Genomic DNA, 27305 nt, shown 5'->3' with positions numbered 1-27305 from the left:
CCTCCCCGTGTCGGTGGCCGATAAGCCTGACTTGGTTTTACAGCCCGAGAAGTTGCTCGCTGATAGCCAGACAGATGCTCCCCTGCCTCGAGCTTTAGTGAACAAACATTTCCAACCCAAATAGCTGCTTTTGCCTGTTTGTTTTTCCTCCAGAGCCAAGGCCAAATGTCAGGGATGCCCCAGCATGGCCCCGAGCAGGGACTACAAGGAGAGGGCTATGCATCCTTCGCTCTTTGGGGGCCTGGGCGGAGGACCCCGCTGAGACGCCCCTCTGGGAAGCCCGAAGCCTCCCTGAGTCTCTTCTCCTGTGGTGACTGTGGGTCTCTGTCGTGCGTCTGCTTCAATCTGCCAGCTCCCTGGCCTGCCCACCGGTGCCGTTGCAACCCTGTCCTTTGAACTGGGCTTTTCCGGACACCCAGAGAGCCTTGGTGTGAGAAGCAGAACCCGAGGCCAATTCTAGTCCCCCATCCTGGGGTTGCTCCCCTAAGTGAACCTGAGCGAGCCTTCAGCCCGGCGGGGATGGAGCATGGTGCCTCCAGCCTCGCTCAGCTCTGGCTGTCCTTAGAGCCCTATCCTGGCACTTTCTCTTGGAAACTGAGGTTTTTCTTCCACCTGCGTCCTTGGGGGTGGCTGGGAGGTGGGTCTGCCAGCAGCAGGTCATCTGGTCCCCGAGGCCGTCGCTGGGTTGTTCTGGGCGGTGGGAGGTGCAGCTCGCTGTTGGGCGCTGGCAGTGGCGGAGCCTGGAAGTCTCTGTGGCTGTCCTGTCTCCTGTCCAAGAGTCCCTTGTGATTTCTCTGAGGGCCGCTCCTCTGAACGCTGGGCCGGCGTCCCGCAGTCTGTGCTTTCTGATAACGCCGGAGCCACGTTCCAATGTATTAAACTTTTAACATTCACCAGATTCAATTAATCTTATCTTTACAACTCCCAATTACAGGCAGTAATTAAGTGGAGCAGCATTGTAGGCTGGGGATACGGCATTAATCATCGCAGCCTTGGAGCTATAAATTAGTTCCTTCCCGCCCCCGGCATCTTCCCGGAAGGAGCAGAGGGTTTTATTCCCTGTGTGGAGGGGTCTTTAATCCCACAAAGGTGCTTTGGATTGGGATTAACTTTTCTTATCTTGATGTAAACGGTAAAAGCCCATTTAAAAAAGAGGAACGCACCTCTGTCCAGACAATGGAAGAAAGACTTTCTGAGGACGACAGAGTTGAAGGTGCTGGGGTCGCCTTGGCCAGGGACCCTGGGAGCATACCCAGAAATTAATTACTTGTGTCCTGTTAGAGCAGAAACTCTGTGATGTTCGCCTCATCTCCAGCTCTTGCCCCCTCCTTATTTATTTTATTTTTATTTTTTTTAATTTTTTTGAGACAGTCTCACTCTGTTGCCCAGGCTGGAGTGCTCTGGTGCAATCTCAGCTCACTGCAGCCTCCACTTCCTGGATCCAAGCAATTCTCCTGCCTCAGCCTCCTGAGTAGCTGGGATTACAGGCGCCTGCCACCACGCCCAGCTAATTTTTGTATTTTAAGTAGAGACGGGGTTTCACCTTGTTGGTCAGGCTGGTCTCAAACTCCTGACCTTGTGATCCACCCACCTCAGTCCCCTAAAGTGCTGGGATTACAGGCGTGAGCCACCGCACCGGCTTTTTTTTTTTTTTTTTTTTTTGAGGTCTCACTCTGTCGCCCAGGCCGGAGTGCAGTGGCACCATCTTGGCTCACTGCTTCTTTGCCTCCCAGGTGCAAACACTTCTCTTGCCTCAGCCTCCCGAGTAACTGGTATTACAGGCCACCGCCACCAGGCCCAGCTAATTTTTGTATTTTTGGTAGAGGAGGGGTTTCACCATGTTGGCCAGGCTGGTCTTAAACTCCTGACCTCAGATGATCTGCCTGCCTCGGCCTCCTGAAGTGCTGGGATGACATGCATGAGCCACCGCGCCTGGCTTCTTTATTTCATTAAAAAACAAAGTGGCCTTTCAGTTGGAAGGGGCTGTAGCAGAGCAGGGGCTGTCTCCCACCCTCTGAACGTTCCTTTGTCTTGCTTCTGCCCTGGGGGGTGTGGGGGAGAGACCACGTCGCGTCACGTGTCCTCTCATCTGTGTGACTGTTCTAGAACGGGAACTGTTGGCCTTGTTACTCTGGAGCGGGGGTTGGGGGCAGGACTTGGCCAACCTCAGCCGGCAGTCAGCTGTGCGTCCTCGTCCTCGTCCTCGTCCTGGTCCCCTTCGCTTGGAGATGAGGTTTCTGTTTTGCCGGAGGTCTCGGGTGGGCTGGGTGGTGTCCCTGTTGGCATTGGGGCTTCTCGCTCCCCTCAAGGCTGCAGCTCCTGGTGCCCACCTTCCCTTCGGGGAAGAGAGTCCCAGCTTCGCAGGTCTCCAGCTTCCGGTGCAGCGCGAGCGGGACGCCCCCCACTTGGCTTCCTCTGTTCACAAACTTGATCCCATGTCTCTTCTTATTCACGACGTGGCCTTGCTGACAGACTCCATCCCGCGCCCCTTCTTCCTCACGACGTGGCCTTGCTGACAGACTCCATCCCGCGCCCCTTCTTCCTCACGACGTGGCCTTGCTGACAGACTCGATCCCGCGCCCCTTCTTCCTCACGACGTGGCCTTGCTGACAGACTCGATCCCGCGCCCCTTCTTCCTCACGACGTGGCCTTGCTGACAGACTCGATCCCGCGCCCCTTCTTCCTCACGACGTGGCCTTGCTGACAGACTCGATCCCGCGCCCCTTCTTCCTCACGACGTGGCCTTGCTGACAGACTCGATCCCGCGCCCCTTCTTCCTCACGACGTGGCCTTGCTGACAGACTCGATCCCGCGCCCCTTCTTCCTCACGACGTGGCCTTGCTGACAGACTCGATCCCGCGCCCCTTCTTCCTCACGACGTGGCCTTGCTGACAGACTCGATCCCGCGCCCCTTCTTCCTCACGACGTGGCCTTGCTGACAGACTCGATCCCGCGCCCCTTCTTCCTCACGACGTGGCCTTGCTGACAGACTCGATCCCGCGCCCCTTCTTCCTCACGACGTGGCCTTGCTGACAGACTCCATCCCGCGCCCCTTCTTCCTCACGACGTGGCCTTGCTGACAGACTCCATCCCGCGCCCCTTCTTCCTCACGACGTGGCCTTGCTGACAGGCTCCATCCCGCGCCCCTTCTTCCTCACGACGTGGCCTTGCTGACAGGCTCGATCCCGCGCCCCTTCTTATTCACGACGTGGCCTTGCTGACAGACTCGATCCCGCGCCCCTTCTTATTCACGACGTGGCCTTGCTGACAGACTCGATCCCGCGCCCCTTCTTATTCACGACGTGGCCTTGCTGACAGACTCGATCCCGCGCCCCTTCTTATTCACGACGTGGCCTTGCTGACAGACTCGATCCCGCGCCCCTTCTTATTCACGACGTGGCCTTGCTGACAGACTCGATCCCGCGCCCCTTCTTATTCACGACGTGGCCTTGCTGACAGACTCGATCCCGCGCCCCTTCTTATTCACGACGTGGCCTTGCTGACAGACTCGATCCCGCGCCCCTTCTTATTCACGACGTGGCCTTGCTGACAGACTCGATCCCGCGCCCCTTCTTATTCACGACGTGGCCTTGCTGACAGACTCGATCCCGCGCCCCTTCTTATTCACGACGTGGCCTTGCTGACAGACTCGATCCCGCGCCCCTTCTTATTCACGACGTGGCCTTGCTGACAGACTCGATCCCGCGCCCCTTCTTATTCACGACGTGGCCTTGCTGACAGACTCGGTCCCGCGCCCCTTCTTATTCACGACGTGGCCTTGCTGACAGACTCGATCCCGCGCCCCTTCTTATTCACGACGTGGCCTTGCTGACAGGCTCGATCCCGCGCCCCTTCTTCCTCACGACGTGGCCTTGCTGACAGACTCGATCCCGCGCCCCTTCTTATTCACGACGTGGCCTTGCTGACAGACTCCATCCCGCGCCCCTTCTTATTCACGACGTGGCCTTGCTGACAGACTCCATCCCGCGCCCCTTCTTATTCACGACGTGGCCTTGCTGACAGACTCCATCCCGCGCCCCTTCTTATTCACGACGTGGCCTTGCTGACAGACTCCATCCCGCGCCCCTTCTTATTCACGACGTGGCCTTGCTGACAGACTCCATCCCGCGCCCCTTCTTATTCACGACGTGGCCTTGCTGACAGACTCCATCCCGCGCCCCTTCTTATTCACGACGTGGCCTTGCTGACAGACTCCATCCCGCGCCCCTTCTTATTCACGACGTGGCCTTGCTGACAGACTCCATCCCGCGCCCCTTCTTATTCACGACGTGGCCTTGCTGACAGACTCCATCCCGCGCCCCTTCTTATTCACGACGTGGCCTTGCTGACAGACTCCATCCCGCGCCCCTTCTTATTCACGACGTGGCCTTGCTGACAGACTCCATCCCGCGCCCCTTCTTATTCACGACGTGGCCTTGCTGACAGACTCCATCCCGCGCCCCTTCTTATTCACGACGTGGCCTTGCTGACAGACTCCATCCCGCGCCCCTTCTTATTCACGACGTGGCCTTGCTGACAGACTCCATCCCGCGCCCCTTCTTATTCACGACGTGGCCTTGCTGACAGACTCCATCCCGCGCCCCTTCTTATTCACGACGTGGCCTTGCTGACAGGCTCCATCCCGCGCCCCTTCTTATTCACGACGTGGCCTTGCTGACAGGCTCCATCCCGCGCCCCTTCTTATTCACGACGTGGCCTTGCTGACAGACTCGATCCCGCGCCTCTTATTCACGACGTGGCCTTGCTGACAGACTCGATCCCACGCCTCTTCTTATTCACGACGTGGCCTTGCTGACCTTTCACACGTAAAATGTGCGAAAATAAAACTTACCAAGTCGGTGACAAATGCAGCTTTTCTCCTTCCCAAAGCTGCTTTTCCCTGTTGGCTCCCGGTGCCAGGAAACGGGGGACGTGGGCCTGGAGACCATGACGTGGGCTGGCAGCTCCAGGGGCCTCAGATGCTTCCTCCTCCAAACTCGGTCCCCCAGGACCTGCTCGCCACCTGCAGTTCCAGTACTTTCTTTTATCTATTGCCTTTTCAGCCTCCTCAAAGTATAATGCCGCTTAGCCGGGAGCGCCCGCCCTCCTGGCTTTCTGAGTGTGTCACAAGCCACCGAGCCATGGTCCTCACTCCCCGCTCCTCCACCCGCCCCCCTCGCTTCCTTATGGATTCCATCCTGAAAGCCCCCGCCCCCAGCCATCCCCTCCACACAGCCCTGACCATGACTGCACTTTGTTTCTGCCCTGGGCACTGTCTGTGTCTCCCCGAGGCAGGTCCCACCAGGGACACCCCCACACGTGGCCCCCACTGACCTTGCCTCTGACGTGCCTCCCTTCTCTCGCAGGTACGCCATCCCGCCAGAGCACGGCAAGCGCCTGGAGCGGCTGGCCATCGGTAGGTGACTGCCCCGAGGGCCCTGGGGACCAGGGACCGGGTGGGTGGGGCCTGTGGGAGGGGAGGAGCAGCTGGCATCCCCCGGGCTCTGATGCGGTTTGGGTTTGGGTTTTGGGGAGTGGTGACATTCTTTGAGCCATTACTGTGTGATTTTTCCATTTCCTCCCACCCTCGTGGTCAGATTCACGCTCTTCTGCTGTGCGATTTGTCTCCATGAAATTCACACAGAATGCCCAGACACTCCTGTTTTCCAGTTTTCTTAGTGCAAACTTCTTGGGCCTGGTCAAAGGCTGCCAGGCCCCAGGGAGGGCAGCCTGTGTTCATTTTTCTTCCATCACCCGGCCCCACACTGTGCCCTTGCTAATTCTGAGAAAGCCTAGGAAAGGGGACAGTTCAGCCAGCAGTCTGCCCACCTGCGCGGGGGCTGACATGGTGGCCACACGGCATTTGCCCTTGCTCTACTGGGACCCAGCCTGGACACCTTCAGCACATGTCCTCACCAGCGATGCCACCAGCCCGCGTTCACATGCTCCCTGGGGACTCTTGGGAAAGGAGAGGTTTGTCATAGAGGTCCCCAGCATGTGCCTGAGGGAGTGCTTGGAAACAAGTCAGACACCTGGAGACACCCAGGGTAGGGCCACCCTGAACTCCCCGACCACCCAGCCCTGAGGCACCTGAGCAGGGTTCCCATGTCAGCACCGGCGTCACAGCACAACAGGGGTGCGAGTTTCATGACACCTCACTGTTCCTGAGTGCCCAGAAAGTCATGAAAAGACAGCTGGCTAAAGCAGTTCCTCCCTCCTGCTGGTCCGTTCCTAGCCGCTCACAAGCTGGCTCCTCCGGGCTGGCAGGTGGACAGCTTGGGGCGCATGCAGAGTGAGGGTCAGTGAGGATCCATCGTTCCTCTGACAGCACCGAAAGGGCCCTGGCCGAGCACCGCGCCCTTCAGGGACGGCATCGGGCAGGTCAGCACACGACAGCCGCGGCTTTTCCAGGAGCTCTCGCCCAGCCTCAGTACAGGCTCCCGGGACTGCCTGGTTGCCGTCCTCTGTCCCTTCCAAACCTTCGAGCCGAAGAATGCCCGCCACACGCTCTCTTCCCCCTTCCCATGGGCTTTTGGCTTTGGAGATGGGAACTGTCAGTCTTTCTAGGGAAATCAGGGTCTCCTGTCACAGAGATCGCGCCAGGAGCTGCGTGGCTGTGCAGGAAATGTTGCCCAAGCGCGGCAGATTCAGTGGCGGGGATGGATGGGAAGGCAAGTCCTTGAGGAGTGGGCTGGGCGCTCTCCTGGCACGCAGTCTCCTGGTTTCTGGACTGAGGGCTTTGCTCTTGGTATTTTTGAGCATTTCTGTTGGAAACCTGGGCCCTGTTCTTATGCACAGGTGAACCCTGGTCTTAGGAGCATGCTTCTGATAGTAGAAATTCTGCAGTCACAGGCAAGCTGTAGCAAAGGTCCAGCTCACTTACATACTAAAGCTGGGAAAGAAAAGCCAGATTAAAGCATTTCTCCCATTGTATTTTTTTGATACCAAGTTCCAAAACACATTTGAAGACATAAGCTAAGACACATTCCCCGCATTGCGTTAGCGTCCTGAGGCTCCTGTAACAAATGACCACAGAATTAGTGGCTGAAAACAGCACACATTTATTTCCTCACAGTTCTGGAGGCCAGGGATCTAAAATGCCCATTAAGGAGCTAAAACTCAGGTGCAGGCAGGGCCAGCTCCATCTGGAGGCCTCAGGGGAGAATCCATTTCCCGCCTTTTCCAGCGTCTAGAGGCCGCCCTCATCCTTTGACTCGGCCCCAGGGGAGAACCCGTTTCCCGCCTTCTACAGCATCTAGAGGCCGCCCGCATCCCTTGGCTTGGGCCACATCACTCCAGCCTCTGTCTCTGGTCTCCTCACTTTCCTCTGCTCTCCTCACTTGCCTCTGCTCTAACCAAATGTTCCTCTGCTTCGCTGTTCTGAGGACCTGCGGAACAACATCGGACCACCCGGGTAGCCAGGGCACTCCCCCACCTCAAGAGCCTTAACTCAGTCCCATCTGCAAAGTCCTTTTCACCATGGAAGGTGTCACACTCACAGGCCCCGGGGGTCAGCACATGGATGCCTTGAAGTTCCATTATTCAGCCAGCCACACTTAGAAAGCCACAGAAGAAAACTTCACTGAGCGGTCAGGGAGTGCCTGTGGGCTCCCAGTCTGCTGCAGGCGTGACACCCCACATCTCTGTCGTCCACACGGCAGTACCTCTGTTGCCACTGGGATGGGGACGCAGACGCAGCCTGGGGAGTGCCAGCAGCCCTGGTGAGGAGCAGGCCCTAGGCTCCACAGTCTGTACTGGAGCTGGGCTTCACCCAGGTGGGCCCTTCCTGGTGCTCTCTGGTGCCCAGATCCAGAGGCCACCCCATCCTTGCCAGTCACTTCTCCCCCTCCATATTCAATGGAGACTACAGTTAGCCACTGTCCCCTCCCTTCTCACCCAGTGTGACTTTTGCATTAGAAAAGCAGAGGTTGATAAGAGCCTGCTGGAGAGGCCGCAGGCAGGGTCTGGCAGGGCCACCACTGTCCCCAAGCACTGCCACATCCTCTCTCCCTGCAATGTGACCAGTTCTACCCTGAGGCCAGGCCAGGCACCTGGAGGGCTGGTTCGGTTTCTAGGTGTGCAGAGGGCTCAGTGCCTGGGCTAGGTGAGGGGGAGCCAGGGAAGAATTAGTTCTTTGTGGTGCTTTCACAGGGGTTCTTAGAAAATATGGACTCTCTGGCCAGGTGCAGTGGCTCACACCTGGAATCCCAGTGCTTTGGGAGGCTGACATCAGAGGATCGCTTGAGCCCAGGAGTTCAATACCAGCCTTGGGAACATAATGAGACTCTGTCTCTGTAAAAATTAGTCAGGCGTGGTGGCGCGCATCTGTAGTCTCAGCTACTCAGGAGGCTGAGGCGGGAGGATAGCTTGAGCCTGGGAAGTCGAGGCTACAGTAAGCTGTGATCAAGCCACTGCACTGCAGCCGGGGTGACAGAGTGAGACCCTAGTCCCTCCTCAGCAGGGCAGAGCAGCTCCCAGAATTCTGGGAGCCAGCCTAGCTGGGAACCCCGAGGAGGGTCAGGAAGGGCGGTGGGATGTGCCAGATGCCTGTGGCTGTGTGGAAACACCTTGAGCCCGCTGTGGCCTCTGGCTCAGGCCTGTCCTGCCCTCTGGATGGCAGCGAGGGGCAGGTTGGGGCAGTGCTGGGGAGAGCAAAGCCGACCCCGCTTGTGTTCCTAGGTGCCCCTCCCAGACTCTTTGGGGGAGGTGTTGGGCTCCGTCATTGGGACGGTGGAAGGGGTGTGCGATTAATATGGAAAATGAATAGCTGTGCTCCACATGGGCTCGCCGGGAGAGTTGTGGAGCCTATGGAGAGAGCATTAATGTGCTGGTGCCTTATTGGTGCTAATCACTTAAAATGTGCGCCTTTGTTAGAGCTTTAATGAGAGCCACTTAAACTGTGCATTAAAAAGAGGAACTGCGGAGAGGCCGGCAGGCTGGGTGGCAGGCAGTCATAATTCTAATTGAAATGCTTTTAGTGCAGAGAAAAGTTGCTGGATTCGACAAACCCCTATACTTTGCAAAACCTCACCGTGGTGCCTGTGCGGCCAGGTGTCACCAGAAACACCGTGGCCCTGCTCTCCAGCCTCCCCGTGTGCCTGGGCCTCTGTGTGCTGGTGCTGTCACATACACGTGTGCCACCTTCCACCAACGACCCACTGAGTGTGTGTCCTGGCCTGGAGGCGCTTGAGGTCTGTGCAGGCTTCTCGAAGGGCCCTCGGGCTGGCCGAGGCTGTTGGTCAGTCCGGGCGGGAGGTGGACGCCTGTGGGCTCCCTGTCTGCTGCAGGCATGATACCCCACACCTCTGTCATCCACTCAGCAGTAGCTCTCTACCGCCACAGGGCAGAGGACCCAGGCGCAGCCCGGGGAGAGCCAGCAGCGCTGGTGGGGAGCAGGCCCTAGGCTCTGCAGTCTGTACTGGAGCTGGGCTTCACCCGGGCGGGCCTCCCCTAGTCCACACCTGACCCCCGTCCTCCTGCCTCCTGGGCCAGCCTCCTGCCCGTTGCCACTGGCAGAGTGGGTGGTGGAGCAGGAAGTGCCCGAGATGAGGCGACGAGTCCCCTCCCTGAACTGCCTTTCCTGGCTCGGGCCCGTCTGGCTCCCCCGGTGCTGGTTCCGGGGGCCCAGCTGCTGCCGGGAAGCCCCTTCGGTACAGGGATTGTGCTGAACATGGGGGGTGTGGGCCTCAGCAGTTGCTGCCGGGAAGCCGGGGCGTCCTTACCTTACCCTTAAATGCACGGGTCTTCACCTTGTGATTTGGAAACGTCCCTAAACTGTGCTAGTTAGGAAGCTTGGTTTATTTTTTATTTTTATTTTTGTGGTGACGGGGTCTTGTGATGTTGACCAGGTTGGTCTCCAACTCCTGGCCTCAAGAGATCCATTCACCTGCCTCGGCCTCCCAAAGTGCCGAGATTCCCAGTGTGAGCCACCGTGCCCAGCCTGGCTATGAGGTTTGGGAAGGCACTGAGCCGCTGGTGTGAGTGCCTGCTTTCCAGGCACTGCTTTAAGCTGTGGCGTGCACTGCTGGACAGCCAGCCCCACACATGTGCACACAGCCCGCCGCTTTGAGCTCGGCCTAACAGGAAGAGGTTGTGAGCCCCGACCACAGCCGGGGTCAGGCCCACTCTGCCACTTCCTGGCAGTGCTGGGGCTGAGGGTGAGTCAGTTGCTGGCCCGGGCCTCGATTTCCTCACCCGTGCAGTGATAGTGAGGACACCCGCGGTGCTGTGTGGGGCAGGCGCACAGTCTCGTTTGTGGCCTTGAAGGCAGGTACCTAAGTGGGAGGCAGCAATGCTCACTCCCCACCATCCCTGGCTGGTCTGGTTCTAGAACATCAGCTCCGGGAGGCGAGCGGCCACACTGTGTCCTTTCCCTAGGGTCATGTCCCTCGTTGACCAAGTGACGAGAGCAGCCATACCACATCCTTTACCCAGGATTGTGCTCTCTCGTTGACCGAGTGACCGTGTGGGCTGTGGTATGGTGGATTTAGTCTCAGGGGAGGTCAGAGGGGGAAGTCTCTGCATAGCCGTGCCCTGTGAGGGATCCAAGTGTATGCCATGGGTGGGCACCTTGTCACACAAGTAACCCTGGTCCTTCCCATGGTGAGGAGGCTCCGGGCTGCCCCCGCCGCTGGGCAGAGATGAGTCCCGGCATCTGCTCACATGGTTGCTGCGCAGAGGCCAGAAGGTGTGACCACTGGGCGGCTCCTGTGCATCTCCTTCCCCCTGACCTGCGGGCACTGGGGCCCTGAGAACCAAGGGCAGGTCCGACTGTGCTCTGTGCTCCCACATGCCCGCTCTCCGTGGGAGGAAAGAGCCTGCCCGCCCAGAGGGCAGCATCCTCACCGACCCTGGCTGGCTGTGGCCAGGAGACCGATGTCTGTCTTTTCTGCCCTAGGCTTCTTCCCCGGGAGCTCGCAGGGCTGCGACGCCTTCCTGCGGCACAAGATGACCCTCATCTCACCCATCATCCTGAAGAAGTACGGGATCCCCTTCAGCCGGGTGCGTACGGGGCGGAGCCTGCACGCCTGTGGGTGGAGTGGGTACTGGGCCCAAGCCCGGGTGGCCACACACACCCCAGGAGATAAGCTGCTTAACCCTGGAGAAGATTCTAGAACAGTGATTAGCAAGCCAGAGGAGGGCCGCGTGGCTCAGCAGTTAGCCTCCAGCTCTTCCACGGGGGAGAGAGGATGACAGAGCTTGAATCTGGTGGAGTGTTAACCTCCCCTCCCCTCCCAAACCAAACCAAAACTTCCTCCTGGGTGTGGTCATCAGAGGCCCCTCTGCAGGGACCGACCGCAGGGGTGGAAGGGCAGGGCTGGCCCTTGCTGACCTGGCAGGAAGCCGCCAAAGAAACAGAGGGCAGAGCCCTTCGCCCCGTCCAAGGTGGGAACTCGGTTGCTACTGCCCCAGGCCACACCCTCAGTCTCAGGCACCCCACGGCCCATGTCACCTGGCCGTGGTGAGAACTGCCTGTTTAGAAATGATGTATCAGGCTCTCCTGCACTGTGAAGACTGTGAACTCATTCAGTTCACAGCTTCAGGGGCTGCTGGCGGAGGCTGTGATGGAGGAGACCTGAGGCCAGGGGTGGGGCCTCCCTGCACCTGGTTTGACGGACGGGGTTTGGTGTCCCAGGAGCAGAGCAGGCTGTGCTTAGGGTCTGGCTCAGCAGCTGCACCCACTCGAGGCAGTTCCTTCCCCATGGGGAAGCCTTCATGCATGGGAGAGTCTAGGCCTGTGTCCCCAGTTCTGTCTAGGTGAGACGCACGTGCCAGGAACCTGCAGGGCAGGTCTGGGCCGCAGCCCCGAGTGCTGGGCAGGAGTGGGGAGCAGCTGGGGAGCCCAGCTCACGAGGTTCCACGGGAAGAGTGATGTGCAGGCTCGGGAGTGTGCTCTGTGGTGAGGCCCTGAGTGTCTGCCAGCCAGAAATCGCTTCTGACGTTTCAATCAGACCGCCAAAGCATCAGCTTGCACATCAGGGACCCGCTCTTCCCGGCGGGGCCGCAACCCAGAGGCTGCCTCCCGGCCGCTGCGGGCATTCATCAGACAGCGCGGATCTCGCTTGGAGAAGTGCGGGTTTCCGGTCTTTCCTCTCCTGCCCCGTCTTCTGGTTGGAACATCATTTGTTACCAGCAAAACCAGACAGACCACGGCATTGCTCGGGGAAGCAAGAAGCACTGATTTCCTGGCTGGTTTGTCTGAAACCTTCTCCAAAGTGGTGCTTCCTGGAGGGGGCTGCCCATCGAAGGGGTGGGCAGGCGGTGAGTGGCCTGGACGCCCGGGTCAGCGTCTGTATCGCACTGTGGCTTGTCTGTGAAGTCCCTGAACCACCGGCCCCGGAGCGGCTGCTGGCAGCGTCCATGGGTAGCAGGCGGGCTCCAGGCAGGGTGGTTGCACTCCCCCACACCCCCAGCTGCTTGATGGGGCTGGGCACCGGTTTCTGCAGAGGCCGCCACGGTGAAGACCCCTGTCCCACTGCAGCGAGCAGCACCTGTGCCGCCCCGCCTGGGGACCATCCTTCAGCCCCTCAGACCCTGCGGGCTCGAGATGAACGTCCCTTCCAGAGAGCTGCGTGGGTCCCTCATCTGAATTCCTGGCAGCCTTCAAACGAGTGACTCCCCACACTCCACTTATAAATCTTTGTAATGGTATTTACTTCTAGGAGAAAAAGCCGATCAATAGCAGAGCTTTTTAATAATTAAAAGTGTGTATTTCTGTAATCTGCCATTGACTCCCTCATTTATTCTGCAAGAGGTCGCAGAGGAAACCGAGTTCTGGGTTTTCTCCGTGCCTGGTGTCTGGGGCTGCGTCCTGTCACTGCTGATGACTTTGCCGCAAAGCCTATTCATCATCCCAATGCCTTCTAATTGATTGTTGGATAATGTTGACAGCAGTGACACTGGGGACAGACACTGTGAGTGTGGAATGAAGCCACCAGGACGCAGGTTTCCTCACAGGAACATAATCATGTCCTAACCGAGCGCATTTTCTGTTCTAGGCCTCGCTTCAGAGGAGGGGTCGGGCTTGGGGAGTGAGGTCCTTACATCCGTGAGAGCCTGGCTCTCTGCTGCCATCACCCCCATTCGATCTTGGCATTCCGGGGGCCCAGCTGGATCCCTGAAGGCTGTGAGTCTGACGTCTGCCTGACGCGTGCCTGCAGGCCTGGTTCTCCACCACACCGGGATGGGCCCAAGGGAGAGACAGGGAGCGTCACTTGGCCTTAGAGGAGGTGGTCGGGGGAAGCTTTCCGAAGTCAGCTGAGATAGGATAAAGGAATCAGTAATGGCATTTACTTTAATTTTTTAACTTTTTTTTTTTTTTTTTTTTTTTCCGCTAGAGATGGGGTCTCACTCTGCTGTCCAGGCTGGTCTCAAGCTCCTGGACTTAAGCATTTCTCTTGTCTTGGCCTTTTCCCAAAATGCTGGGATTAAAGGTGTGAACCACCATGCCCGGCCCAGTAATTACATTTTTTTAAAAAAAAACCCAAACTCTAATTTTATTTGCCCCTCATTTCACGGAGCTCCAAGCTTAGTGGGGAGAAGCTGGCCCAGAGAACCCCATGTCCTGCACAGCGGGGGCCAGGCCCTGGGTCAACGTGTGCTCCCCCCACCCCCTGTTTTCTGTTGTGTGCTCATTCTGATGCACGTGGCTGTCACTTGGACGGGAATTTAAAAATATAACTTAATCCACACTGACTTTCCTTGATTGCTGCAATTAATTATTTGAAAAGAAAAATATCAGTGTTCTTAAGGACTGGCGTTTTTCCAAGCTGTGTCGGTTTTGATTGATGTCTGATGCCGTGGCTGGCTTCCGAAAGCCTCTCCAGTTCTGACGGCTTGTTGCTGACTTCAGGATATCCAGCGGTCTCTGCTCATCTTTCTGGAGGAGTAAGTAATGATCAGCAGGCCTGAGAGCTCCTACGAATCAGAGATAAGAAAACAAACGGCCCGACGCATTGGGGGTGAGGGGCTTGAGCAGACGTGTTACGAAGGAGCCGCAGGAACGAAAGCCATGGTTCGGTGCCCAGCGTTGGTAGAAGTTAGAGAGAGGCGGCCAGCTGGGAGATGCTGCCAGCCCCAGGACGGCCACGTCAGAACACCGCCGCCAGTTGCCAGTGAGGAGGGCGCAGCCGCACACTGCTCACGGCCGGGGTGGGTGCGGGGCGGTGCCACCGCCGTGGAAAACTGGCAGTTTCTTGGAAACGGAAGCATGTACCCTGTGCCCCAGCAATGCCGCGCTGTGCATATTTACCCAGGAGAAATGAAAACGTGTGTCTACAGAAAGATTGGTACGTAAGTGTTTTTGCAGCTTTCTTCACAAGAGCCCCAAACTGGAAATAGCCCGCACGTCCGTCAACAGGAGGATAGATAATAACCACAGATCCACGCACAACCAAGTACTGTTTAGGATTGAAAAGGAGTGGTCGCCTGGTGCACATGACAGTGGGAACAAATCTCAGAAACGCGCGCCGGGCGGAAGACACCAGGCACATGTCCCTGCCGTACAACGCCGTTCATGTGAACCGCTAGGAGGAAACGAGGTCTGTGGTGACCAAGAGCGTGGCTGGGTGGGGATGACCTGGTAGAGGGCTGGTGGGAGGGGTGCCCAGGGGCCCGGCATGTTCTATTCCTGTCTGGAGCAGGGGTTACTCCCAGAACTCCGAGCAGCCTGTAATCCCTGTGTTTTACTGGATGTTAAATAAAGATGAGAAGCCCACTTGACTTCAAGGGGAGTCACTTCTAGTCCATGAGCCTCAGTTTCCATATCTGTGGATTGGGCCCACAGCCCCACCTCCCAGAAGCCCTTGGCCTGAGCCCCGGGGTACAGCAGGTGGGAGCCATCACTCCAGATTTGTCATTGATCTTTCTGGGTGATCGTCTTTCAAAGCCTTTATCGACAGGCTTAGCAGTGAGCAGAGAGTGGGGGGACGGTGTGGCCATCTCGAGTGTCCCGGAGTGGGGAGGGTTCCTAGGGCGCGAGGCTGCAGCCCCCCCAGCACTGGTAGGCAGCCCTGCCTCTTCTTCCAGGCCTTGGGGTGGCTGTTGGGAAACCTTAGGTCTGGGGTCATTGTGGGCACCACCCCAGCCACGCACGCCTCGGCCCCTCAGTTTAGGGGGTCCTGCTTCAGAGACCTGCGGAGTCGGATGGGCCAGCCGTCGGAATTGGACTTGGGTCTGGAAGCATCGGCCCGCTCTCCAGGGTGCTGGTCTGTGGTGTCAGGTCCTGCTGTCAGTGTGCAGGTGTTTCTGGATCTCCATGACCTCGTGGAGACCCCCTTGCTGGGATATGATGGAAGGGTGGCTTGGGATGGCGGCGTGTCGCAGGCCCCTTCCTGGCATGTTTTGCACGTGCAGTGGTGGCTCCTTTCTCATGCGAGGGCAGAAGGTGTCCTGAGCAGTGTCTTGTCTTCGGAGCACTCTAAAGCTGCTGCCAGCACCACCCACCCCAACACCAGCCCCAGCTGCTTCAGGACGTGTCACAGTGACTGTGAGTGTGACTCAGCCACCTCCAAAGTGGAAGGCCCCCATCGCTCCCGTGAAGGTCCGGCTGGAGACGCCCCCCAGGCATCGTGTCCAGCCACGGCTCCATCCGTAGTTCTCCCACTGGAGTGGTGCTGGCGGCCGCCTTGGGGCAGGGCAGGGCCTGCTGGGGCTGGAGGGGCCCGGCTGAGCCGAGTGGAGGTTGCAGAGCTGTGGCCACGCCTGCTCACCCTGTCCTTCGTGAGCCGTGTGGGAAATGGGCTGGAGCCCCGGAGCCCCTGGGTCCATCTTTGACTTCATGAAACCCCCTTGGCTTGTGAGCCAGGCTTGCTGGCACCCGCTGGGAAGTCCCCGCGCCCCATCCCCTGGTGCACTTCCAGTGGCCCTGCCCTCACCCGTCCCCTTTCCCTCCTCAGATCACACAGGAGGCTGGGGAATTCATGATCACCTTTCCATACGGCTACCACGCTGGCTTCAATCACGGGTTCAACTGTGCAGAATCTACCAACTTCGCCACCCTACGGTGGATTGACTACGGCAAAGTGGCCACTCAGGTAAGAGCTTGCCGGCTGGGAACGGGACACAGCAGGGTGGAGAGAGGCTCTTTTTTGCCTCTGCTCTGCAGCCACCTGCCTATGGCTGGTCCAGCAGCCGTTTTGCTCAGCCCAAGGCCCGGACTCTCCACCAGGGTCTGTTTCTGGGCTTCTCAGAGAACTTTTGCCCAGAACGCTCCTTACCTTGAAGACTAGAAAGGAGGTGGGCAGGCCAGGTGGACGGCGGTGGCCCAGGGCCCATCTCCAGTTAGTTCTATGTACCAGCTAGCCCGCCGCCCACGTGGGCCTCCGGGGCGTGGCCGACTGCTTGGGTCGGGGGTTTGAGGTGTCTCCTCCACCGGCACCATTACATATATTTATATAAATATATAAATAATTTATATGGATTGTATATAAATATAAATTACATATAAATTACATAATTCATATATATGTTATATATGTGTATATAATTAAGATGGATTTTGGCCGGACATGGTGGCTTCACGCCTGTAATCCCAGCACTTTGGGAGGCTGAGGCAGGAGGATCTCTTGAGCCCTGGAGGTCAAGGCATTGATGAGCTATGATTGCACCATTGCACTCCAGCCTGGGCAACAGAGTGAGGCCCTGTCTCAAAGAAAAAAAATGAATTTCACTTGTTTCTTTTTACTTTTCCCCCACCCCCCTTTTACAGAGACAGGGTCTTAATATGTTGGCCAGGCTGGTCTGCAACTCCTGGGCTCAAGTGATCCACCCCCCTCGGCCTCCCAGAGTGCTAGGATTACAGGTGTGAGCCGCTGCGGCACGCCAGCTCTTTTTGCTTTTTTCGCCTGGCTGCTGGGAAAATGGAGACAGCATAGGTGGCCTGTGTGACGTCTCTCCTGGCTGCGCTGGTCTGGACGAATGAGCCAACCTCTATTTTTCTGGCTATTTCTCTGCTTTCGGTGCGGTTAAGAAAAAGAACAGGGGTCTACAGCAGGCAAGGCTTTGAGAGTTGCCCCCAGGACTCAGTTCAGAAAATCCCGAATGTCTCTGGTGAAGACTCTGGGCTTAGCTAAAGGAAGAGAGATCCGGAAGTTGGGATTTCGGCTTTTTGATCTAAGGGAGTAGTTAGGTATCTCAGGGCTGTCACTGTGTTGAAAGGGCATGTGTCTATGTGTTTGTGCCGCTGTGCGGGCGCCGCGGGTGTTGTGACCAGGCCAGCAGCAGATAGAGCTGTAAGCCTCAGACCTCGGGCTTGTCCTAGAGGTGCTGTCAGAACTGAAATTGCAGCGGGGCAGTAGGGACTGCCCAGATATTAAAAGCAATTTGGGGTTCAGCCATGTGTTCACAAACAAGTGACTTTTGGGAAGTGCAGACTGAGATTGGGCTCCACACTTCCATTGTCAGGCGGCGTAGCGTGAAATTGCTGAACAGGCAGCATGCAGCATGTGAAACACACCAGGGGTTCCAGGCAGGCCCTCTCCTGGAGCCCCCAGCCCCGCTGTCCCAGCCCCTGCTCAGGCACCCCCTGGTGTAGTCAGACCTGGCCTGGGCGGCGAGGGCCTTACGCAGGGAGTGTCATTAGCCACGAGGCCTCTGTGGCTGTCTGGGGGGTGTCGGTGGCTCTCGGGCTTCTTGGCGGGGCAGCCCGCCCCTGACTCTGGCAGGGTTTTCTGCTCCCATAAGCAGCCCAGGCTGGAGAGGCTATTAGAGCATCTCGCCGCACAGATGACAGGAGCATTAAAAGGCAGGGAAACGGTGCGGGTCAGGTGGGGCTCGGGGCTTGTCCAGATCTGTGTGCAGCCCAATTGGAGGGAAGGGGCAGCCCAGAATCCCCCTTTGCTGGTGTCCCTCTGGCCGGCCCAGCTGCCCCGTCCCATTTGCATTTTGGGCCACTTTCTTTTGAGCACATTCTTCAGAGGAGAGCCGGGGAGGCGGCTTTCCACCCCTCGATTTGCTTAGAGACGTTTTTGCTTGTCAGCTTGTTCGCCTTCCTTGACCCCTAGGGACCCCTGCCCCCGACCCCGCTGTCCCCTTTCTGTCATTTTTGTGCTCAGGAGCTGACGGGTGGAAAGCTGCCCTCCCGCCCTGGCCGGGCCCTGTGAATTTTGGGTGTCTGTGTTCACGGGTTGGCAAGCTAGGGCTCCAATCTGGCAGGCCGACATCATGCCGTCTGCAAACTGAGCAGGAGGTTTACATCTTCAAAGGGTTGTGGTAGGAGGACAATTCAAAGGACGTGTGACCTGTGACAGCCAGATGAAACTGAAATCTCGCTTAACAAATGAGCATCCTGTGCAAAGCCACACCCTGGCATGGAGGTGGCGTCTGCGTCCTCTTCGCCCTGCCGAGTTGAGTAGTTCTGGAAGGCCAAGAGACATGTGCTGCCTGGCCTTTGCAGAGGAAGCTTGTCCTTGTCTCCCCCTCCCTGTCTGCAGAACCCAGAGGGGCGCATGGCTTGCAGGACAGCCACCTCCTCCCCGCCCAGCCCCAGAGCCTGCTGCGAAAGCAGGTTGGCCCCCACCCCCTCACCACACCCTGAGCCAGTGCAGCTGCCTCTGGAGTTCCGGATGGGCCTGCCAGCAGCTGCAGCCCTGAGCAGGCCAGGTCAGTGCCGTGGACGTGCTGCCACCTGCCCGCGGAGCATCCCTGGCTGCACCATGGCAGGCAGGAGGCCCAGCCCTTGGCCCAGGTCTGCCCCCACAGGCCAGAAGCTCTCCAGGGTTCCCCCGGCTGTAAAATCCCCAAGAAATACGATCTCCCTGCAGCAGGTAGCTTGTCTAGATACCCAGCCTTGTACCAGAGCCCCTGTGTAGAACTTCCAGGGCCCTGTGCACACACACAAGAGGCAGTGTGGGGCTCTCCCCTCCCAGCCTCTGCAGCAGGGCTGGTGCCTGCCTGAGCTCACAGGTGAGATGGAGCAGCCCAGGCCTGCACTTGTGGCGGAAGCAAGGCCTCATTCACTCCCCATCAGCAGAATGCCTTGGGCACATGGAGGCCGTTGTCAAGGAGGGGGTGGGATTTATTCCCGTGGGTGTTTTTCCTTTCCAGCCGGTCTGCGGGCATTCACCCTCGCCCCCTGTCTGTGCAGCAGGCGACAGAGTGCCTCTCAGGGCAGGAGGAGGCCTGGTGGCCCCGGCCCTGTGTGTCTTTGTGGGGGAGGTACGGCTGTGTCCCCACCCCAGCTCTCTACTCCCACTCATCCCCTATGACACCTGGTGTCATGGACCTGCTCCTCTCAGGGCTGGTGACCTTTGGACCCCAGTGGTGACAACCGCAAAGGTCCCCAGACATCATGCAGCATCCCTTGAAGGCAGGATTGGCCGCAGTGAGAGCTGCTGGCCAGGGCCACTTTCGAGGTCAGTCCTCTCTTTTTGGGGGGTGGGGTAGGTAGTGCTGCTGTCATTTTTGACTGCCCTGCTGGTGTGGCCTCCTAGACCCAGGTTTCCCGGCGTCTCCCCTCCTGCCGAGCGCCTGTCTCTGAGTATCTGAGTGTTCTATTTGAGCTCCTCATCTCTGTGCCACTTTCCCAGACCTAAGGCGGCTGAGCTCTGCAGCCGTCCGCAGCCTCGGTGTGCCACCCTCTTTAAGCACACAGGTGTTAAGTATCTCAGAGCCGCGAAGCCTTGACCAGCTGCCTTGCCTGACAGACTCCCACCTTGGGACAGACCCCGGCTTCAGGGCTGGGATTTCATTCACTTCACTTGAATCTCTTCTCCGGAAGTGGGCCGGACTGATAGGAGGGTTTGGGGAATGAGGGTGCTGGGCAGTGCAGGTTTAAGTCTCCTCTGTAGGAATCTCGTGTCTTTCAGGAGCCCAATGCCAGGCAGGAGATTGCTTTCCCCTCGGGAACTAGAAGTTCTTTACCACCTGCTCTTCATGCCCACCTGTTGGGGAGAACCCCATTCCTTGTATTCACTGCCTGCCGGAGAGCGGGAGGGAGCCTGTTTCCTCGTGGGTGGGATGTGCCCCCCGACTCGGGTAGGCCCCGGGCATCTGAGGGCCCCCAAGGGCCCATCATTGTCAGGGTGACCGTCCATCCCTGCGGGGGCAGGGAGCTGACAGCTTAGCTTCCTCTGGAGCACGGTTCCATCAGCCAGATGCGCTCACATCCAGCTCTTAGCAGCCCCTGCAAAAACCCTCTCTGATCAAAGAGAGGTGGGTGTAAAAATGCGGCCCAGGCTTTGTCTCCAACTCCCTCCATGATTCCTGGACCGTACAGGCCGCATCACTCGGACACCATGGATACAAACCCTCACTCCCCCGGCCCCTAGACCTGAGCAGAGCCCTGGGCTCAACTTCCAGCTAGAGCAGAGGTCGATGGGGGGAGGTGGCCCCTGCCCACAGCTCCACCCATGATAAGTAGACAGGCTTTTCCATAATTATCAAAACCTAGGCTGTTCATCTGTGGGCCACGGCTGAGCAGAGACCACCGGAGTCCCTGAGGGGGCCCTGAGGCTGCAGGGAACGGGCCAGGGCCCCAAAAGAGTGGGTTGTGGTTACAGGGGCAGGATGACAGTGGGAGATTTTGGCATCTTCAAGAGGCAGAGGAGCAGGGCGCCCCTGCCAGCTGCATCCACACATCCCTTGGGGCAGATACAGAAGGAAGAATGTGCAGTTGGAAATTGGGGAATATGGTAAACAAAGAGAAGTGGGAGCTGACCTTACCATCCGCTCAGCCATGAGAAGGAGTGAGGCCCAGTATGGGTGAACCCTGAGGACACCCCGCTCAGTGAGAGAAGCCAGACCCAGAGGCCACACCGTGCGAGACCCCATTTCTATGAAATGTCCAGGACAGGCCAGTGCTCAGAGGCAGGAAGGGGTGTGTAGGTGTGAGGGCTGGAGGGTGACAGCAGATGCAGATGGGGTTTTCTTTGGAGGGTGAAAATGCTCTACATTTGAAGGCAAAGATGGTTGCCCCACTCTGTGGGTACACGAGCTCCTGTGTCGCACACCTGGTGAGTTGTAGGGCACGCGAATCTCACTGAAATCATCCAGAAACATCTTTCCCCCAGATCAGTTCTTAGCAAATGAGGAACAGTAATCCAGAATCAGAAATGGGCGGCCTTTCTGGAAGGCTGTCTGCCGTGGATTACACGTGTGTCTCCTGTGGCCTAGCGCTTCTGTCTCGGGAACACGTGCATACTGGTTTCATGTCTAAGAATAGCTGTAGCCTCGTTTGTTGTAGTGGGAAGTTGTATGACCAGGGGTGGGTTGAGCCAGTGGAACGTTGTGCAGCTGGGAAAATGGGTTTGCTCCGTGGGGTGTGCTCTGTGTCTTTGGGCTTGGAGAGATGCACGCAGCACTTTAAGTGAAAAAGTAGGCTCCAGACGGCGAGTATGGTGATTCCCATTTGTCGTGGGGTTGTGGGGTGGTGGGGTTGTGATTCTCAAGCTGGGAAAGGGAGATTTGCCCAACTATTGGTTGATATTAGTTTGATGTCATGGAATTTGGGATACCTTAAAATACGTGCTAATTTTCAATATGGTTCTGTCTTTTTTTGTACTAAGAAAAAAAAAAAAACCACCACTTACTCCTCTTTTCATAGTCAGAGGCGCGTAGCTCTGGGGAGGGAAGAGGAGCTGGCCATTCCGAGCTGCTTGTTGAGCAAGCGCCCCACGGTCCCAAGTGGGAGAAGTTTTTGTTGTTGTTGCTTCGTTGGTTTGTTTTTGGAATTAAAAACCCAAACAAAAGGCCAAACACAGTAACTCACGCCTGTAATCCCAGCATCTAGGGAGGCCGAGGTAGGAGGACTGCATGACTCCAGAGGTTCAGGGCCAGCCTAGGCAACATCGTGAGACCCCACTCTCCACAAAAAGGGAAAACAAGACCAAAAAACAAAAACAGTGAAGACGGCAAAGCCTGTTCCCCTTCCTCCCTGCTGAGCAGGTGAGGCAGTGCCAGAGAGAGGGCAGAGTGGCAGGTCCTGGAAGCCCAGCCCAGCATTGCTGAGCGCCTGCTGTGTGCTGGGGAGGGATCCCAGCCCCCAGGTCTGCCAAGGAGAGGCGAGAGTGCAGAGGGCAGCAGGCTTGCCTCCCTAGCCACACGCCTTGCTCCATGCCCTGACCTCGCCAGGCTGAGGCTTAGGGAGCAGTACTGGGTTTGTTTTGAGAGGTCTCTTCTCAACTACAGCCATCTCAGTGGTAACGTCTTCTCTCTCCCTCCCCCCTCTCTCCCTCTCCCCCCCGACAATATAACCCTCCGTCTAGTGCCAACTCTGGGCCTTGTCACCTTGGGAGGACCAGGGTAGTGCAGTGACTTTGCCAAGGTCACATAGCAGGAGGCCGGGCCCAGCACACCCTTGACCTTCCTCTGCTTCCCTTGCCTCACTTGGAGGCACAAGCCGATGGGGCATCTGGGAGCCCATACCCTCCCTGCCCACCAGGTGTCCCCTGGGCCAGTGGCTTCGTGTCCTGGGCATGTGTCATGTGCACAGCCCGGTAGGGGCGGGTGGAGGGGCCTCAAGAGGCGGTGGCTCGGTGTCTCAGAGCAGAATCCCTGGCATGTGCTCCAGCAGGCAGGCTTTGTAGTGGGATTACTAACGGGGCAGATCACAAGGATGTTCCCGTTTCACTGGAAGAAGTAAAATGTGCACGCAGCAGCCTTTCTCACGCCGAACTCAAGTTAGTCCTACAAGCCTGCATGCCATGTTAGATTAGCTCAGCACGCGGCCAGGCTGACCCCACGGTGGGTGGCGCCTGGTGCTGGTAGACAAGGGTCTGTCCTCCAGAGCCTGGGATTCAGCGGCGTCCCGAAAATCCCCTGTCACGTGGAGAGTTGATTGAGGATTAAACAGAGCGCAAGAGATGGGAAGCCCGGCTCGAAGGCCGGGGAGCCACATGCTCTTAACTGGTTCCATGCCAGCTGTCTGTGGGTGAGGCCTGCTGTGCACCAGCCTCCCCGGGACATCTCGGGCTCTCGGGAGGTGTCTGGCAGGGAGAACTTCTACTGAGCTTGGGAAGGGGACGACGACTTGGATTCCCCAGAAGCACCACCACCCATCTCCCCCCACCTCCCGCATCCGGCCGGGGTGGGGGCTCCGCAGGAACCAGGCCTCTCCTGAAACCCCAGCCCTGGGGTGTACTGAACTTAATTACTGTAAAATTCAAACCAAATTGTTTCTGCTGCCTGCGAGAACTGTGTGTTCCTTCTGTTTGGTAATGAGGCCGCCTGCTCCGGGTGATTAACCCGAGCCCAGGGGGAGGCGGCAGAAGGAAGGCGGGAGCTGGGGAAGGGTGGGAGGGAGGAGGGACCACAGAGGCCCGGGAAACTCCAGCCCCTCCTCTGACCCACTGGAGCCCACGCCAGCCTGTGCCCTGCCTTTGGCTTCCTGCCTCAGTGAGCCTCTGATTTATGGTGTTGCAGGGCTGGATGTAAAATATGTCTCCATTGCTCCTTCTCCCAGATCTTCCCTGTCTCTCTGACCCTGGTCAGGGCTTTTGGGGCCCCTTCCCATGTGTGGGCTTAGGGGGTGTCACAGTCATGCAGAAGCATGGGGAGAATCTACAGCTAAGACCATGCAGAGCAGGTCCCGGGCCGGGTCAGAGTGATTGGGCCCTGTGCTGGCTCTTGGCCTAGCGTTTATGCTGCACGTCTAGAGAGTGAGCTAGGAGAGGAGTGGTCTGGAAAGAAGGCCTCGTTTAGTCTCTCCCCCAGCACTGCGGACATTGGGGCCAGATCCTTCTCTGGGCTGGGACCATCCTGGGCACTGCAGGGTGCTGAGCAGCACCCCTGGCCTCCGCCCACCCCATGCCAGGCACACCCCAACCCAGCTGTTTCAACCACAACGTCTGCAGACACATCCACTCCCATGGGGGCAGAGCCACCCATCAGACACCTGGGTCTCCGGGCTCCCTGCTGGGCCCCTCCCTCCTTTCTCCTGCTGCTCTCAGCTTTCGGGATCACGCCCTCTAATGCTCCCGGTTCTGCTGCCCAGGAGCTGCGGTGGGGGGTGGGGGGCACATCTCCCTAGAGGAGGGTCAGGGGCTCTTCTAGTCTGAGGCTCGTGATGTGGCTCCAGGGCCTTTGCCGGCTCGGCATCACCCAGTCTTCTCTACCATCCTTCTTGGACGGAGCTGGTTCGGCGGCTGCAGCTGGATGCTGCCTAGCATCTGAGGAGCGGGTCTGCTCATGGGGTCAGGCAGAGGCGGGACCCCCTCGAGGGGCACCGGCGAGGGATCCCAGGGGGTAGCCGTCGGAGAAGCAGGAGAGCCGGACAAGGGGGCTCGCAGGGCCTGGCCCTGAGTCAGAACTGGTGGAGCTCTCCCCTCTCCCATATCAGAGCCTCCCAGCTCATGGCCGATCTTCGGCCGTTGTGGATGAGTTGTAACCTGGAGAGTGAGAGAGAACCTCCAGGAGCAAGTGCTGGCAAGGGATTGCGGCGGGGGGCGGGCCCCTGCACCCCTGACTGCGTGTCCTCTCCCCACCCAAGGTGTGACCCTTCATGGGGCCCACGGTTCAGACCTGGAGCCGTCTGCCTGGGACAGACCCTCCCCTCCTAGGGCCGTTCCTCTGTTTCCCTCCTCGGGCTGTTGGAAGTGACATGGAACAGCACTTGAGTGGCGCCTGGCACAGAAGCAGGACTGCCGTGGCCGTTGAGGCCCCTTCAGGGCAGCATGTGGAGGAGAAAGGCCGGTCCTAGTGGCCCGGAGTCAGGCGTGCAGTTGCCTGCTTGTCATGTCCCTGCAGGGGCTCACAACACTGATAGACACATGCGAGGTTACTTTCATTTAGGGAGGGCCAGAGGGGACGTCGGAGCCTCCCCTGGCACCTGGTGGATGTGCGGGCAGCATGGAAGGCTGTGGAAGGCCATGGAAGGCCCGTGACCTTGCCTGGCCTGGCTGGCCCGGAGAGGCAGGGAGCCGCTCGCTGTGCTGCCGGGAATGGCCCCGCGGCCAAGGCCCAGGGAGCCCTGGGAGTGGGCGCCTAATTGTTTTGTTGACGCGGCTGCCGAGTGCTTCCAGTGGGTTTCCTAATGAACTGGTTTGTTATCGGCCCCGCTGCAGCACTGATAATTACATCAGAAACGGGGGGCCCGCTCATCCTTCCCACGCCTTCTGTGAGCCATCAGTGCGGGTGCGGGCGCCTCTGCCCTTCCTCAGTGTTTAACGCCTTGTGTGCCAAGGCACCTGCCGCCCGTGCCCACCTCAGCCAGATGGTCAAGATGGCTGTGAGAGGAGTGTGACCACCACTCGCCCCGGTCGGCATCCACTGGGCAGTGGTCACCACGCAGGTCACTGTTCAGCTGCTGGGGAGGCAGCGGGTGAGGCCATCGAGGTCCTGGGAGGAGACAGGACACAAATAAGGGTGGGAAGAGGAATTTCTGCTCCTAGAGAGGGCGCAGGGATGTTGCAGCTGCGGCCTGGTGTGTCTGCCCACTGGGTAGACCAGTCCACAGCCCGGGCAGCTAAAAGCACCAGACGTGTATCCTCTCGCAGTTCTGGAGGCAGAGGCTGAGATGAGTGTGTGGCAGGCCGAGCCCCCTCAGGGTGCCAGAGAGACTCCCCCTTGCCTCTCCTGGCTTCGGGGCTGGCCGAGATCTCAGGGCTGCTTGGCTTGCAGGGGTGTCGCCCTCTCCTCTGCCCGGTGGCCACGTGGCCCCTCCTCCCTGCCTTTGTATCCTGTTGTCTGCTTCTAAGGACACCAGGCGCTGGCCCCGGGCAGGCCCTGATCCCACGTGTGAATCACGCACCGACGACAGCTGCTACCACGCTGCTTCTGAACACTCCTCTGTGAGGCCCTGGGTGCAGGCTGCTGAGGAGCGCAGGGAACAGCACTGCGGAGGAGGAACGGAAATCGCGAGGTCCCTGAATGGGGGTCCTGGCAGAGGCCAAATGTCAGAGGTCGTGGGCTGCAACAGGGGCCCTCGAAGTTAGGTTTCATCACCATGTGCTGGGGGAGGCACTGGGCATTTCAGCAAGGGAGAGGGGCCACTGGCTGGAGAAGGGATTATGGGAGAGATGGGGCAGGGAGCCTGGCATAGATGGCTGCCGTCTAGGTGGGCATGGGGTTTGTGGGCTTGGGAAGAAGGGGACAGCGTGATGGGAAGAAGGGAACAGCATGGGCCTGTGTTTTAGGGGTGGGCCTGATAGGATGGAGGTGGGGGCGCAGGCGAGGGGTGAGGACTTGGGTGTGTGGGTGTGTGCTGGTGCCGGGAGTGCACAGAGGGACGTGGAGGAGCCAGGACTGGCTGTGGTGTTCAGATGCGTCAGAGCCTGCCGTCCAGTGTGGGAGCCACGGGCCACACATGGCACCATATCCATTAACCAAAATGAAATAGGATGCACTCTCCACCTTCAGTCGGGCCAGCTGTGGGTCAAGCCCTTGCTAATAGCCAGGTGGGCTGGCGGCCGTGTCCTGGGCAGCGCAGGTGCACGTCATCACCGTCCCCACAGGCAGTCCTGTCGCAGTGCTGCCGATGTGTCCTGTGGAGGGGTCTCCAGCTCGGGGTCGGCGCTGAGGCGTCTGTGGAGGGATCTTCAGCTTGGGGTCGGCACCGAGGGCAGGGCAGAGGCAGCGTGAGGGATGGGACGTGGTAGCCATAGATGTCTCGTCGGCAGCCGTGGGATGCTGCACCCTCTCCACACCAGGCTGGCTGCTTCTCAGGCCCCCTCCCATCCCTGTCTCCGTCCACAGCAGGGCAAGCACCAGCCATGCAATGTCTGTTGCCATCAGCTGTGGAACCACCCGCTGGCAGCTGCCATCGTCCTAAATGTTCCGCCCTGGTTCCTGGATCAGGGGGCTGGGAGTTGGCGCCACAGCTGACGAGAGCATTCATGAGCCCCGTGGTCAGATGCTCTTTGGGTTGATGATTTTATTGGACCACATATAATCATTTTCTCTTTAGGCTGGTAGCTGCGTCTTCTGCCACTTTACTGTTTTACATGAGCAGACTCTAGTATCTGTTAAGGCTTTTAAAAAAAGATGACCTCTTGTGAAAGCTCAGTGCTGTTTAAATCAGGGGAAGGTGGCGGATGAGCCCCCTGGGCTCCAGGGCAGCAGTGGTAGCCCACTGCATCTACAGGTAGCCAGGGTCCTGCGATGGCGCTGCCAGCCAGGCTGCTGCACACTGAGAGCTGGGGGTCCATGAGCCTGGTGCTGGACGCCCCCATAGCGTGGGTCCAGTCGCAAGGGGCTGGCCAGGGCAGGGCAGGGCCTACTAGGAGCAGGGGGGCCGGGAGCAGCCAGGGTGGACCCCTCAACTTGGATCAGATCACAAGGGGCTGGCCAGGGCAGGGCAGAGCCTGCTAGGAGGAGGGAGGGGCCCGGAGCAGCCAGGTCAGACTCTTCAACCTGGGGACCCTCCCCCAGCA

The 27305-nt window shown here is 58.5% G+C and overlaps 1 protein-coding gene across 1 annotated transcript in view; it reads left to right on the top strand.

The window, feature by feature from the left end:
* The window catches only part of KDM4B (lysine demethylase 4B), a 137955-nt gene that overhangs the window by 50537 nt on the left and 60113 nt on the right, over positions 1 to 27305 (top strand). Inside the window, 3 exon segments of the mRNA XM_017847185.1 lie at positions 5367 to 5416; positions 10898 to 11001; positions 15897 to 16034. Of these exon segments, the coding sequence (XP_017702674.1) occupies positions 5367 to 5416; positions 10898 to 11001; positions 15897 to 16034 (292 nt within the window).

The sequence above is a fragment of the Rhinopithecus bieti genome, unplaced genomic scaffold (assembly GCF_001698545.2).
Source record: "Rhinopithecus bieti isolate Rb0 unplaced genomic scaffold, ASM169854v2 scaffold_28055, whole genome shotgun sequence".
In the NCBI taxonomy this organism is placed as follows: Eukaryota; Metazoa; Chordata; class Mammalia; order Primates; family Cercopithecidae; genus Rhinopithecus; species Rhinopithecus bieti.
The sequence above is the reverse complement of the archived record's forward strand: the minus strand, read 5'-3'. Positions and strand labels throughout refer to the sequence as shown.